Source organism: Neopsephotus bourkii, unplaced genomic scaffold, assembly GCF_033783945.1.
Source record: "Neopsephotus bourkii isolate Nb327-2 ecotype Australia unplaced genomic scaffold, CSIRO-AGI_Nbou_v1 NB_739, whole genome shotgun sequence".
Lineage (NCBI taxonomy): Eukaryota > Metazoa > Chordata > Aves > Psittaciformes > Psittacidae > Neopsephotus > Neopsephotus bourkii.
In genome coordinates, this window is record NW_026901237.1 from 389,813 (window position 1) to 403,607 (window position 13,795).

The following is a 13,795-nucleotide window of genomic DNA, read 5'->3' on the forward strand; positions in this document are numbered from 1 at the left end:
TTGTTTTTAACAGCAGTAATTCAGTTTGATCTACCTTTTTGCTCTTTGTGCCTGGAATATGCTGAGGTGGTAATCTTCATTTTGAATCATGCTGATCTCTGGAAGAATTTAGACCGACCCTGTGAAACCTGAGTGCTGGGCTTCAGTGCAACTAAAGCAGCAACTCCATGAAGGTCAACAAGGAGAATTGCGGAGATCTGCAAATTTATGAACTCTGCATATGTACGTATGAAATAGGAACCGACAAACTAGTTTCACAGTCTACAAATAATATATTGGGCTGCACTAGGAGGATCATGGCCAGTAAATGGTAAGTAGTTATTACCTCGCTCAAATGGACACTGGTGAGACCATACCTGGAATACTGTGTCCAGCCTGGGGCTCCGGGGTCAAGAGAGACATTGAGAAATTGGACATTGGGCTGCAGAGGATAACCAAGGTGATTAGGGGTCTGAAGTACATGGCATGGAAGGAGCTTTAGGGAGCTAGGCTTGTTTGGTTTTGAAAAGAGAAGGCTAAGAAAGAGCTAATAACAACTTACGGGTACTTGAAAGGCAGTTACAAACACAATGGAGACAAATGCTTCTCATTAGGTGCTGAGGATAAATCAGGCAGAAGTTGCAGCTTGAGACATTCGAAGTGGACATCAGGAACAGCACAAGTTCAAATAGAACAAACCGATCACCCACTGCCTCCTCAAGCCTTCCAACCGGTGTCACTCCCTGTGTATTACCCACTTCCTGTGGAAGCACCTATCCATTGTTCCCCTGTGGAGGGGCAAACAGCTTTTCTTTTGAAGAATAAAAGATAATTTCACATCTGTTCTGTGAGGAATTGCCACCAGCCTTGGAAACATCAGTACTGAAGTAAATCTGTGTATCTTTTCATGTTTCATAGCTTCTTAACTCTGACACTTAGGACACCACATTAATACACTCAGTAAAAAAGCCTAGTACAAATCTTTCACTTTCACAGCTTCATTTGGGATGTATTAATCTGTTTGTCTCTAGCACTGATCTTACTGCCAAGGAAGCTGGCAAAAGAACTGCTTGCCCTTTGCCTCATACAAAGGAAACCACAAAGTTGTTAACTCGTGTGAGCACATAGACATACAGAGGTATGTGTCTTTCCATAGTCTCTTTCTTGTGGATGTAAAAGCTAATTCAACTTTAACAAGTTTCATATAAAGTTAACACCAAAAATGCACGAAGAATGTACAAATCTAGGCAACAGATGCCTAAGTGATAAGAAAAGCTGGGAATTCATTCTCAGGCAGCTGAGTCCTGGAAGAAATGGGAAATGCAAACTAAGAAAGCAAGAAATGCTACAGCTAAATGTCATTGCATCTCACTGCTGAGCTTGCAAGGGCTTTTGAGGCAATGAAAGGCAAGGACAGCCTGCCATACCTGCGGGTGCTGCCAGCAGGTCAGCTGGCTCCATAGAAAAGGGGAATGGAGACTTAGGATAAATATTAAAAAGCAACTCCTGTTACCCTGCAACAGGCTTGGGTTGTTTAGAAAATATTAACCTGCATCAATCCACATTTTCAAAGCCTTTTTCAGGGAATAAATGTACAGTTTTGGTGGAAGACTTGAAGGGGAGAAAAAAACCCAGCACATGCATTATACCCTTTGTATCAATGCAGACCAGTTTAACAGCTATGATTTACAAAAGACTTTATCCCATCCTCCCTTCAGGCAACCTTTTTATGCTGCCTATTGGGGGTACCTGCAGCACCTCACAGCAGCTGGTTTTAGATCCATGATACCTACTGAACAATAGCTGTGTAAGTGCAAATGGCATGAGCCCCCCTTCTACTGCTGGAGCTGATGCTTTCTTGCCAAGCTGATAAAATAGCATACTTTATTAAAAACGCTGACTGATAGAAGGGAAAGTCTTATTGTCTAATTTTCCCAGAGCAGCCACAAGAAGAACAGTTTACAAAGCACTTATCCTAGCGCTGTCTTCTCTTTCTCTCCTGCCTGGCATAGCATTTCTGGCATATTTCTAGGAACGATGTCCATCAGGGAAATAAATGGTGTCTTTCTGTTCTTTACTGTAAGAGAGATGGCAGCTATTGTAGTTCAGCATAAATTTCCAGGCAGTACTAATCTGCCTGGGAAAAAAAATAACAAATTTCAGTCATGGTCATCTGAACCTGTGATAGCCAATCCATGCTCCTTTTACAATTCAACAGGTGCCTTTTCCGCTGTAGAGAAGGAAGGGCAGAAGTGGATGTAAGTCATGGTGAAGGTGAGGAGGTAGGAGCACATGAGGTAAATGGTAACAGTCCTGCAGCTCCCTCCCCAGTGATCTGTTTGCTCAGCCAAGTGAATCCAAACGTTGATCTTGATTGTTCTTGTGCAACATATTGTAACAAAGCACGTGGGAAGACTACAAATGTGGGGAATGTCCTGCGCCTCTGCGTGCTGTCCAGGCTCCTTGGTACCATGTCCCATGGCAACAATGCTGCCAAAGCTGGCTTTTAAAGAATCACCCTTTGACAGCTCGGTCTCCCAACAACTGCATAGCCGTCAGCTCATGGAAATTCCTCCTTCTGTGGAGGATGCAAAATGCCAGCTGAGAAAGCACCCTGTCTATTATCCAGTAGAAGACAAAACAAATACTGTGTTCTCCTGAACTATATATAGGATTAATCTAGCCCTAGCAAAACTCTATGAGATAGCTTAGGTCCCACTCAGGCAAGGGAAAATGCTACTTCCCAAAAGGATTTCTCTACAGGCTGGCAGATGCAGTCTTGATTTCTGCTATCCAGAAGAGGTTGGTCTCCTCTTCCATGAGTGATCTATTACATAAAGGATAGATGGTGGGCAAAATCTGTTCAGCAATGCAAAAACACTCCGGAGTTTGTCCATGCAGTAGAGTGAAGTGCCTTGCTGCCTAATGTCTTTAACTCTTCTAAATCAGGAGCCCAAACACATGATTATTTAGTATAAATACTAATGCACTGAATCACTGTGGAGTTTTGTATTACAGTAGTAGAGCAGAAATTGAAAACTTCTGTCAACTACCTGGGTGAAAAACCCTGAGTTGCTTTTTGTGTATCTAAAGCATTATTAAAGTGACGTTTTCTTTTTTATGGCTGTAAGTAAGACCTGATCCTATAGCTTTACTAAGAGAATGATCCATTGATGATAACGGGAGCATTTCCTCCAGAGCAGTGTTTGCTTCTATTAATAATGGCATTTGGCTATGAAGTAGTTGCATGTTTTTTCATTGAGCTGAAGAAATCACTTAAACCCATATTCCTTTAAAAGGTGAAATTCAGTGTATCTCCCCGTCTTTCTGGTACAGATTCCCATTGCCATAGCAGGACGTACTGGTGACTGAATGGCTCAGTTGCTGTCTTGTCCTGGCTTTTCACTGCCTCATGTTTCAAGTAGCATTTCATTAATAGTGTGAGATGTCCATTAAAGCTTCAGAGCCAGTGGTGGTGTTCCAGCACCTGCAAGTGATGGGAAGTGTGTTCAACCTTTGCAGCCAGATATTTCTCTAACTTCTTAAAAAGACCTGGTATAGAGGCCACACATTCTTCCCAAGCAGTCGTTTACTGTGCTCTTTATTGTTACACAATATTCCGTACTTCTGCTTGCTACAATTGAGGTCCCTTGCTTGCCCCCTTCCTTGTGGAAATTATTCCCTTCATCTTTGTGGTGTTTTTTTTACTTATTCACAGACTGTTCTCAAGTCATAGCTGTAAGATAAAAATAAAGAGAATCTTACCAATATGCTGCTACTGACTGTTAAATGGATGAAGTTCCACTCAGTGTGTCGGTGACTTCTGTCATAACTTTTAAACCCTATCTCCAGTTTCAATGTCTGTCCTTTTCTCCTGACAGTGAATGCGCTATTCACATATGCATCCTCAAGAGCATTTTGCAAAGCAATTTTCATCTCACTGTCACTGCCAGCAGATGACTCTGTGTAGTGTCAGTCACAAAACACCTGGATTTGCATCCTTTTCTGTATGAAGCATTTTATCCTTTTTATATACAGCTTTTTTTCTGATACTGCTGAAGTGCTCTGCAGTCCATTTTCTTTTACAGGCATAGTTTTCATTGCTCTTCATGAATTCCATAGCGTGACACAGATTTTTTTTTGCTGGGGGGCAGCTGTGCCCTTTTACACTAGCCTTTCCAGCAGGACAAAATTACAGGAAAATACCGGCTGTCGAATCATAGAATCATAGAACGGTTTGGGTTGGAAAGGTCTGTAAGATCATTCAGTTCTAACCCCCCTGACATGGGCAGGGATGCCTTGCACTAGACCATGTTGCCCAAGGCTCTGTCCAACCTGGCACTGAACTCCAGGGATGGAGCAACCTGTTCCAGTGCCTCACCACCCTCACAGTAAAGAACTTCCTTACATCTAACCTGAACTTCAGCAGTTTAAGCTTGAACCCATCACCTCTTATCCTGTCACTACAGTCCCTGATGAAGAGTCCCTCTCTAGCATCCACAGTAGACAAGCAATATAGAGCAAGGTAGACAATTAATACTATGTGGATGACTGTAGCTGACTTATTTTCTATTACTGCATAGGATGAATTAAAACAACACTCCTGCAAGACTGTGTGAGCACATTCTATTATGTAATGTTAATTTGTGAATAAACTGATATTTTGTTAATTTTTGTTATTCTTACTATAAATACAATCTTCCTTTAGGTGCATCTTGTTCCTAGATTGTTAATGATGCCTTTCTGTTTAACATAAATAATAGAACAATCACAGTCAGCAAACAGATCTTCATTTGAATTTAAACTGCACTGATTTATACATTTATGGAAATACAGATGACTTTTTTTTTTCTGTTACTGTAGTCATTACTTCTGTAACCTTGTCTAAATAGCTGATGTTTTGTATTTCCAAAACACACTCTATTCGTAGCATACCATTATCTCATACCACAGAATCTCATACAGAAATCCTCTTTCCTCCAGCCTTGTTTCTGACAATGCAGAAAGTTACTGGGAAGCTGTCAGAAGCAATACCTGACCAGCTCCAAGGGAGCAGCCTTGGCCCCTGAAGTCAGCCTGAGCTGGTGGCACTGCCTTCGGGCAAACCTCACTGTTCCAGGGTACCACATTAGTACAAGGTGACTGTGCATCACCTCGGAACACATACTCTTGTAATCTCTGTGAGTTCTGAAAATTGCCACTGCTTATACACTCATAAGGTATTTATAGATGGCAAGAAAATCTGTATTAACTAGAACTTTCCAGTCCACTGGCTGCTAGAACAATTATTTTCAATGCCTTTTCAGATAGGAACCCTGGCAATTGTTTTTTAACTACAGAAAGATAGTGGCACTTTGTCTTCTGGCTAAAAGTCACTCTAACAAAAAGCAAACCAAAGTGTGCCATTTCTCAAATGTGTAGTTAGTTGAAATAGGCTTTAATGACTGTGGGAGGACCACGCAATATACCAATCTAATGCCATTTGTAGTGGTTTCTCAAGGATTTGAAACGTCAACGTTACGTGATAGTAACTCAATTACCTGTCCATTTGTTTAAAAATAATATTTGCACATTATTGAGTGAATGACATTACTCAAATAACTGTGCTTATGCACCTTAAGTAAAGGCAGCCTTTACCAGATATTTGGAGAACTTGTGGAAAATGCAGGCGAAAATAGTTAGCTGCCATTTTGGAAACACATCTTGGTATTTCCTTTGTGTTATTCCCTAGCCATATTCCCACATGATGAACGTGTGCTGATGTCTGTGATAGCCAAAGGCAGCTGCCTGGGTTTTGTCTGAGCACTGAAGGGGGCACATGGAGCTGTGAGCTGCTGGCATCGGCCCGCTGACCAGGGCAGCATTTGGAAGAGCCCTGCTAGTGAAAGAAGAGCTGGAAGGAAAATGGATGTTCCTTCTCTCTCCCTGTCTGCTCCAGTGAGGAGAGACCTCAGAGGTACCTGGGAGAGCGCCCACAGCAGCTGGTGCTGTCCGTGCATGTCTGCTGCCCAGAGCCTCTCTTGCCTCCTGCCTGGAAGACAGATGTGTGCGCCGAAAGGGCTGGCCCTTGTGTGGGATGACCTCAAATCAGGATAAAACCTGGGGAAAATGAAATGGGGAGAAATAAGAGGTTCTTTTAGGGGAAAGGGTGGCAAATGTTCATTGTTTCCGTCTCTGGAGCAAAACACTGCTGCCCCCTTTATCCCACACAGGTGGAAACTTTGGCAGTGTGAAAGAGGTGGACAAGCTGTGTCATGTAAGAAGCCATGACAAGAGATTGGGATGTGATTGGGCTTATCTGGTTTGGATCTGTATTTGGAACTGCTTTCATATCGGGATATTCTTTGGCCGAATGGATAGACAGCCGAGCTGTCTGCTCTGCCACTGGGAAGCCACAGGCAGCCAAGGCATCAAGCCTAAGGCACAACCAAGCAGGAAGTATGGGCAACCTTACCACTGCTCGAACCGAGCTCCAATGAGCCTAGAAATGCTCATTCAAGGCAGGTGCTTGCACTGTGTCGGTGCAATTACGTGTTTATACACAGCTATGTGAAATCACTACGTGCAAACGCGCTGCCCCTCAAGCCGCGTTGTGCCCTGGGGCACGCACGGGCAGCCCCAACGCCCTGTCCTGGGACGAGCGCCTCAACCTTCAGGTCGAGGTTCCACCGCCGCTGCGGGGCTCGCCCGGGCTCCGGGGCTGAACCAGAGGTGCCACCGCTCCCGCCCGCCGCCCAGGTAAGCGGCTCCCTGCGGGAGGCGGCCAATGGCGCGGCCCGGCCGCCGCCGCCAGCCAATGGGAGCGCGATTGGCGGCGGCCCCATGGAAATGTGCCTGGTGGGGAGCCAATGGGGCGCGGCCGGGCCGCGGGCGGTGCTTTACCAGCTGCCAGGGCCGGCGGCGGTTGCGGCCGTCCGTCCCTTTCGCCATCCCGCCCTCCTTGCTCCGCGCCCCGCCGTGCAGCATGGCCGGGCTGGGCGGCGGCCCTGCCGCCTTCGGGCGCTGCACGCACGCCGTGGTGCGGGCGCTGCCCGAGTCGCTGTGCCGGCAGGCGCTGCGCAGGGCGGCGGGCCCCGAGGTGGACTTCGCCCGCGCGGAGCGGGAGCATCAGTTGTACGTGGGTGTGCTGCGGGGCAAGCTGGGGCTGCAGGTGCTGGAGCTGCCGGCCGATGAGAGCCTCCCCGACTGCGTCTTCGTGGAGGATGTGGCCGTGGTGTGCGAGGAGACGGCACTCATCACCCGCCCGGGCGCGCCCAGCCGCAGGAAGGAGGTACGGTGCGGTCCGGTATGGCCCGGTCCGGCGGGGGCTACGGGAGCGGTCCTCGCACGGCGCAGGTGGGGTCGGGGCGGCCGTGCTGTCAGGTGTGTCCCCGGGACCGCCCCAGAGCCCCGGCAGGAGCGGTGAAGGGGGGCAACAGCGGCAGCAGTCGGTGGCGGAGCGGCTGCTCTCCGCGGCGGGCCCCGGGCAGTGGCTCTTGCCGGCCTCCCACTGCCGTCCCAGCCGGCAGAGCCCGGAGGCGCTGGGGCTTGTGGGGGAGCGGTGCTGTGCTCCTAAGAGCAAGTGGACGGTGAGATGTGACTCATCCTTTCTGCGGGGCGGCTGGCTCGGTTCTGGGGGACGGATCGCAGGTGGACTGTACGAGTCTGTGTGTCCTGCCTGCAGCACTGCCCCATCCAAGCCTCGTTTGCATTACATGAGCCGGGTTCCAGGCAGCGCGTTAGTGGTACCTGAGCTAAATGTACCTTGCCTGTGTGCAAGAGCTGGTGTCTGTTTTGGTGGACTTGGCGTTAGCATCAGTGCCCTTGAATTTGTTGTGGCCTTCCTGGGCAGCCGCTGCAGGCCCCGTTGGGAGAGGTGTGGGTGTATGGGGGATACAGGCTTCCTTGTTGAAGAAGGGTGTGAAGGATGCACAGACGTAGGAGTCCTACTTTAGGTATTCTTGGTGCTTCCTTAACATGCTCAGCCCATTCATAAGCTAGCTCAGGGAGTGTATACGTTTAAGTGTCACCCAGTTATCTGCTCAGTGAGTTGTAAGTAGCAAATTAAACCTTACTCAGAAGCTGCAAAACTACTCCACTGGCAATCTGCCTTCCTTGTAAGCATGCTTTAACATAACCCTCTTCCAGTTCCCATTTTCTTTGTGGTTCCATAGCTCATCTTGTGATCCACAAGCACATACTGTGCCTATGGGACAGGGTTGGGCTACAAGCTGTAGTATAGCAGGAGTTGCTCTTGGCCATCAAGTGCAATGCACGAGCGTCTTTACTTGTTATTTTTTATATAGTGCTCCTCATGTAGCAGTTACGAAGCTCACCTGAATTTTGCCCAACAGTGCAGGAGTCTGCGATTGTGCGCACATCCTGTACATGTGCGGTTTTTTGTGTGTACCCATGTGTGTTTACCCTTGAAGCACATCTGAGTGCTCTTAAAGGTGATGGCATCAGAGGAAAGTATGTTTGCCACATGCTACCCTCAGAAGCAGCTGTTTCTCAGCCAGAGTCCAAGTGAGTTTTCACTGGTCCTTCCCATGACTCACTCGTATATAGCTCTGGGACTCCTGCTGCCATTTGCAGTTTGCCCTTTATGAGAGTAGATTTACTTCTTTCCATGGGTGACTTGTCCAAGCACAGTCATGAATCAAGAGGAGAGAAAAAGATCTGAAGCGTAATTTGAACCTCGTTAGTTTTCTTGGATAATGGAGCAAATCCCTCCCTTGAGTCTTCTGAAGTAGAAAAGGAAAAATAATTGAACAAGTGTCCTCTTAACGCCATAACAATGCACTGCAGTGTAGTGCTTGTCTGAACATGTAGTTCTTAATTATTTACAGTTGGTTCTTCTGGGAGCATCATTACAGCAGTGTCTTGCAGAGAGGGGGAGAAGGTGCGCATTTGTGTGGGATGATGCCTGTCTGCTCCTAGCCCTTCTCCCCCTCAAGGCATCCTGTGGCATAGCCTCCCCTCCCCAGCATGGTAACTGAGTCAGCTGTGTCTAGTTTGTGAGTCTGCTTTGTTTGAGTAGTGCCCAGGATGTCATTTTGAAGCCAGCAAGATAGTTAAGGCTTTAGAAAGCAGAAATACGTACATGACTACTTTGTCTAGAGCTCTGTATGCCGTGGTGAAGGGCTTGGTGCGCGTCTTAAGCTTCTTGGTGAACATCTGTGATGACTCTGCTGTCAGAAGGAGCTTCCCAAGAAGCAGCAGCATCTCTTGTAGCTTCATAAGAGGGTGTTTCCTATTGCAGCCAGAGCTTCCCTGCTCTTGCTGTCTCCAGCCCTGATTCTGGAGGTACCAGCTGCAAGTAGTCCAGCCGCAGGCAGTCCAGCCACTTAGGCCTGTGGCCACCTAAGCTGAGGGAGTCCAGCGCCTGCCCTGACCCTCCTGTTCATCCTGGTGGGTGTCTATCAGTAGCCTTTTCTGAGGCTTATGTTCAGTCTTTGAATTCCCTATTGGGATAATTCCTGTTGTCTAGTGGCAAGAGAAGTTGCTGTGGGGTCTGTTCTCGTATCTGCCCTGTTAGATGGCTTTACTGGAGACCTTTAGTGGAGGTGGAGGCATCTGTATAAAGCTGTGAACTGCCCCAGACAGGGGTGAGGGGGACAAGGGTGAGATGCTATACCCATGAGATCCAGGCTGAAGGATGGGTCTGAACCGTGGGACCTTGCGGACTTGAACAGAGACAATGCAAAGTCCTGCCCCACGGAAGGAATGTTCCCTGGGTGGGACTGGATGGGTGAGGGATAGAGCTGCAGAAAAAACCCTGGGTGAGGTCTGGTGGGCAGCACAGTGGCCATGAGCCAGCAGTGCGTCCCTGTGGTAAAGAAAGCCAATAGGACCCTGAGCTGTGTTAATGAGAGCAGGACCAGTAGACTGAGGGAGGTGATTACTCCCTTTACTTGGCACTCACAGGCTGCATCTTACCACAAGTGTGGAACCAGGCTCTTCACTTGTGTGGCAGGAGGGTAAGGGACAACAGACATGGATTGAAGTATGAGGTTTTAATGGAGTATAAGAAGAAGCCTTTTCAGTGGGAACAGCCAATCAGTGGAGCAAGGGTTTGGAGAAGCTGTGCATCCTTGGAGGTTTTCAAGACTCAGCTAGATAAAACCCTGAGCAGCCTGGTCTGTTCTTATAGCTGGCCTTGCCTTGAGTGGGAGGTTGGCCTAGAAATACCTTGAGGTCCCTTCCAATGTGAATTATTCTGTGAGCAACTTTTTAGGATATGTGGAGTCAGGCATATGTCAGTTAAACTGCCATGAAATCTTCACTGTCAAGAGAGCAGACAGTATTAAACCTGGATTGCTCCTGGTCTGATGGATCTGCTGCTAGAAAATCAGGATGAAACTCTGTGAAACCAGTTTCTTCATGCTGGCTCTGAAAAACTGCACTCCTGCCTCAACTGCCTTTGTCAGCCTGGTATGAAAGTAAACCAAGGCTGTTGCAGTGCGTTGTCACTTGCATGGTCAATTGGGTAACTGAAGGAAAGAGGGTGAATGCAGCCTACCTACAGCACCGGTTTCTCAAAGTGAAGTCTCGTTTTATGTAATGTGTAAGTGCAAAGCCATGAATATTTTAGCAGCACAGTTGGTGCATGCCTAGATTAACCCAGTTAACATAAAGCCCAGTTACTGAGCATGCACTCCTGACCTAAGCCTCCCTGTAAGGCAGGACTCAGTCAGGCTTGTCTTGCTGATCTCAACTGTGTAATGGATGTCTGTACAGAGCAGGGAGGAGCAGTGGAGGAAGCAGATGACGGAAGCAGGGATGTAGAGTACCATTTCTGCAGAGAATTAATAGAGGGAGGGATTGTGTCCAGGAAACCTGTCACAAGGCATGCAGTAGGTCAGGCTCTGAAGCCTGATCAGGCAGTGAAAGTTGAAGGGCACAGAGGGGCTGCCAAGACGCATCCCAAAGACAACAGCCTGGTTGAATGCACAGCTGGAGCCGTGCTCTTTCAGGTGTGTTACGCTGCCTTACAAACTGCCACATGCATGAACTGTCTCCATCTCCCCTGTTTCATGCTGCTGAAAACCCATAATGCAATATTGAAGAACTGATGCAGTGTGTTCTTTCACTGACTAGATTCCTTGTTAAGAAGGCTTGTTGTCAATTGCTATAACACTGTATGGAGCATGCAGATTTCTGCCGTAGTTTGCAATAGTATTGACTGAGGGTTTGGGTTTGTGTAGATACTGTTTTTTTACCCCTCCAGTACTATTGGATTTTTTTACTGATTGTCTGGAACAAACCAAAATAAAACCCGAAGTTTTGTCTGTTCTTCCTCCAAGTTATTGTAGGGAGGAAAAAAAGAGAGTTGGATTAAATTTGGTTATGGTCAGTCAGTACTGGGAAAAAGCCCAGTATTTTTTTAGTAAAATAGAACAATTAGTCATGCATTTAATGATTTGCTTGCAAGAGTGAGACTTAGTTCAAGGTATTATGTTTCTGTGTTATCAACTTCTGAACTTACTTTAAAATTCATAGTTTCTTGAGTGTTGGGTTTGGGACAGAAAGGTTAAAGGCTTTTGAAGTAAGCCAGAGGTAGATTGTTAATGTGGATAAGCTGGTGTTCTGTTGAGCTGTGTGCAGTCACCAGTATGCTTGATTCTCAAATTGAGTAACTCCAATGGAAATGTTGTGATGGCTGATAAGATTGCCAGTTCCAGCACCTTTTGTTCCAGCAGTATGTTCTCAATTGTTTATTCCTCTAGTATAAACTCTTCACGTCACCTTCTGAACACAACAGAGTTAGTTGCTGAGAAGAGCCCTCATCAGCACATTGCTCTTGTTGCCTAAGTTGTCTTTATGTGCTTGGGATAGCACAAAACAGCATTTCCACCACTTTTGTGCTTATGCAGATAGATGGAAACCCAAAAGCTCAGCAAAATGCATCCATAGTGATCTGGCCTCTTCTCTGCTGCTGCATAAGGAAGGGAGAATATGTGGTGCTGGAGAAGCTTCAGGAGCTGCTGCAGAAGAAATCAGTGCAGTTTCTTCCTCTGTTATCAAGAGGAAACTTCCACCCAAGAGTATTGTTGTTTCCCATTCCCCCAGGACACACTGGTGACAACTGGCAAAGATCTCTCATTTCCATGGAGGATTAACACTAGATGATCATTAGAGGGTGGGGGGTTACACTTTTTAATACCACTTTAAATAATTCATAGCTCTTAAAACTGTTACAACAAATTGTGTCAGTCTTGTACATTTGCACTGACCCCTCCGCATGTCCATATTGTGCTTTACCTTTTAACTTTGGTGTTCTGCCTAGAAAGCTTGTGATAAAGCACAGAGGTTACTACTGTATTGTTGCTTAGGGCTTAAATAGTGGCTGGGTAAACTTAAGCAAAAACTTTGTGAAGGCTGGCAAAAATTATCATTTGCACTAAGTACCTTTCCAACTTCTTGACTGATTATGTTTTCTTATGTTTCCTATTACACACTGTGCCATATACATGCTCCTTCAGCCTATCCTTTTCAGCATCTTCTCAGTCTAACCTCACAATTGGAGTGAAAGCATGCAAGATATTGTCAGTGTGTTGTTTGGCTGTATTGCAAACAAGTTGAGAAATACCAGCCAGACATCAGATAAGATGTATACCCGAGTTTTAATGTGGGTTTTGATTGTCTTTGTGCAGAACCAGGTGTAATGATCTTTCATGAAGTGTGTCACTTGGAAGCTTTCTGCGGGAGCAAATGGGATGCTCATCATGGGTAGCTAAGTAACTCTTGTCAGCATCTGCATCAGTGTTTTCTGTAATATATTTCATTGGCTTTCATTTTCAGTGTTTTTGTATTGGCGTATAAATTAACTAAAAAGCATGCAGTAGAGGAGCAAAGCTCTTCAAAAAGTACTTAAGTTTGCTCTTAAACAGTATTGAGAAGTCTAAGAAAAACACCCAAATCATTTGGACATTATCAGGTAGACATATCAGGAGCCTATGTAATGGTAGTATTGGTAGACATGAAGAAGAATGTTTTGGCCTCCTGAAGCAGTCTGATTTCTTTCTGTGGCTCTGCCTTCCACCTGTTTTGCAGTTCAAGTGCTGCCTCTTGCTTTGGGTAGGTGGTTCTTTGGTCTTGAGGTTCACTGCTAATATAGTCCTGACCCTACATTAATAGGACTGATGCTTTGGGTGAATTGGTTATGCCAAGAGCTGTATTTTTTCATTTGCTATTTTGCTTCTGTGATCACAGATTTAATGAAAATGTTAGGAAGTAGCTTCTAGTCAGATCGATGTAAGTGGACTGTATTCATTGTAATTGGTTTCTATCTATAGAACTGCAAAACAATCTTTAAGGACAGTCTAGGAGCAAACTTGGATTTCATGCTTTTCTAGCAGAGGCAATATTTAGACTTTGTTATTAAATTGTGGTGTGAAGTTTCTCAGGGATATCCAATTTGCCGACCAGAAGGTTTAAAAAAAGGCAGAAGCCAAATTAAATGCCTGTTTTTTAATCTCCTGTGGACACTGATTATTACTGTGTAAGCCTGATGTTGGCTTTTGTACCTTGTTAATCACTGTTCTGTTAGCTGTGATAAATAGCCCTTGGTGGGCTTATGGTTCAGTGCAAATGCTAAGTGGTTAAAGACTCCAAATAACCTTAAGCATTTCCTTAAAAAGTGCAAAGAGCCTTTTTGGCTGCTCTGGCACATATGGCTTGGAGTTACCCTGCTCCTTCCCCAGGAGATTTCTGCCCAGGCTTTCAAATTGAACCTAAATCTTTGGTAGCATTGTAGACACTAGTTTATCACAGTCACTGCTAAAATTTTGGATTTCAAATCCAAAGGTGGGTTTCTAACATCCCCAGTGTAGGT

General features: G+C 45.9%; 1 protein-coding gene across 1 annotated transcript in view; it reads left to right on the top strand.

Moving 5' to 3' along the window:
- Positions 1 to 6,834: 6,834 nt before the first annotated feature.
- Positions 6,835 to 13,795, top strand: part of DDAH1 (dimethylarginine dimethylaminohydrolase 1) — a 55,772-nt gene continuing 48,811 nt past the window's right edge. Inside the window, exon 1 of the mRNA XM_061354401.1 lies at positions 6,835 to 7,249. Within this exon, the coding sequence (XP_061210385.1) occupies positions 6,944 to 7,249 (306 nt within the window). The 5' untranslated portion in view covers positions 6,835 to 6,943. The remainder of the gene's footprint in view (positions 7,250 to 13,795) is intronic.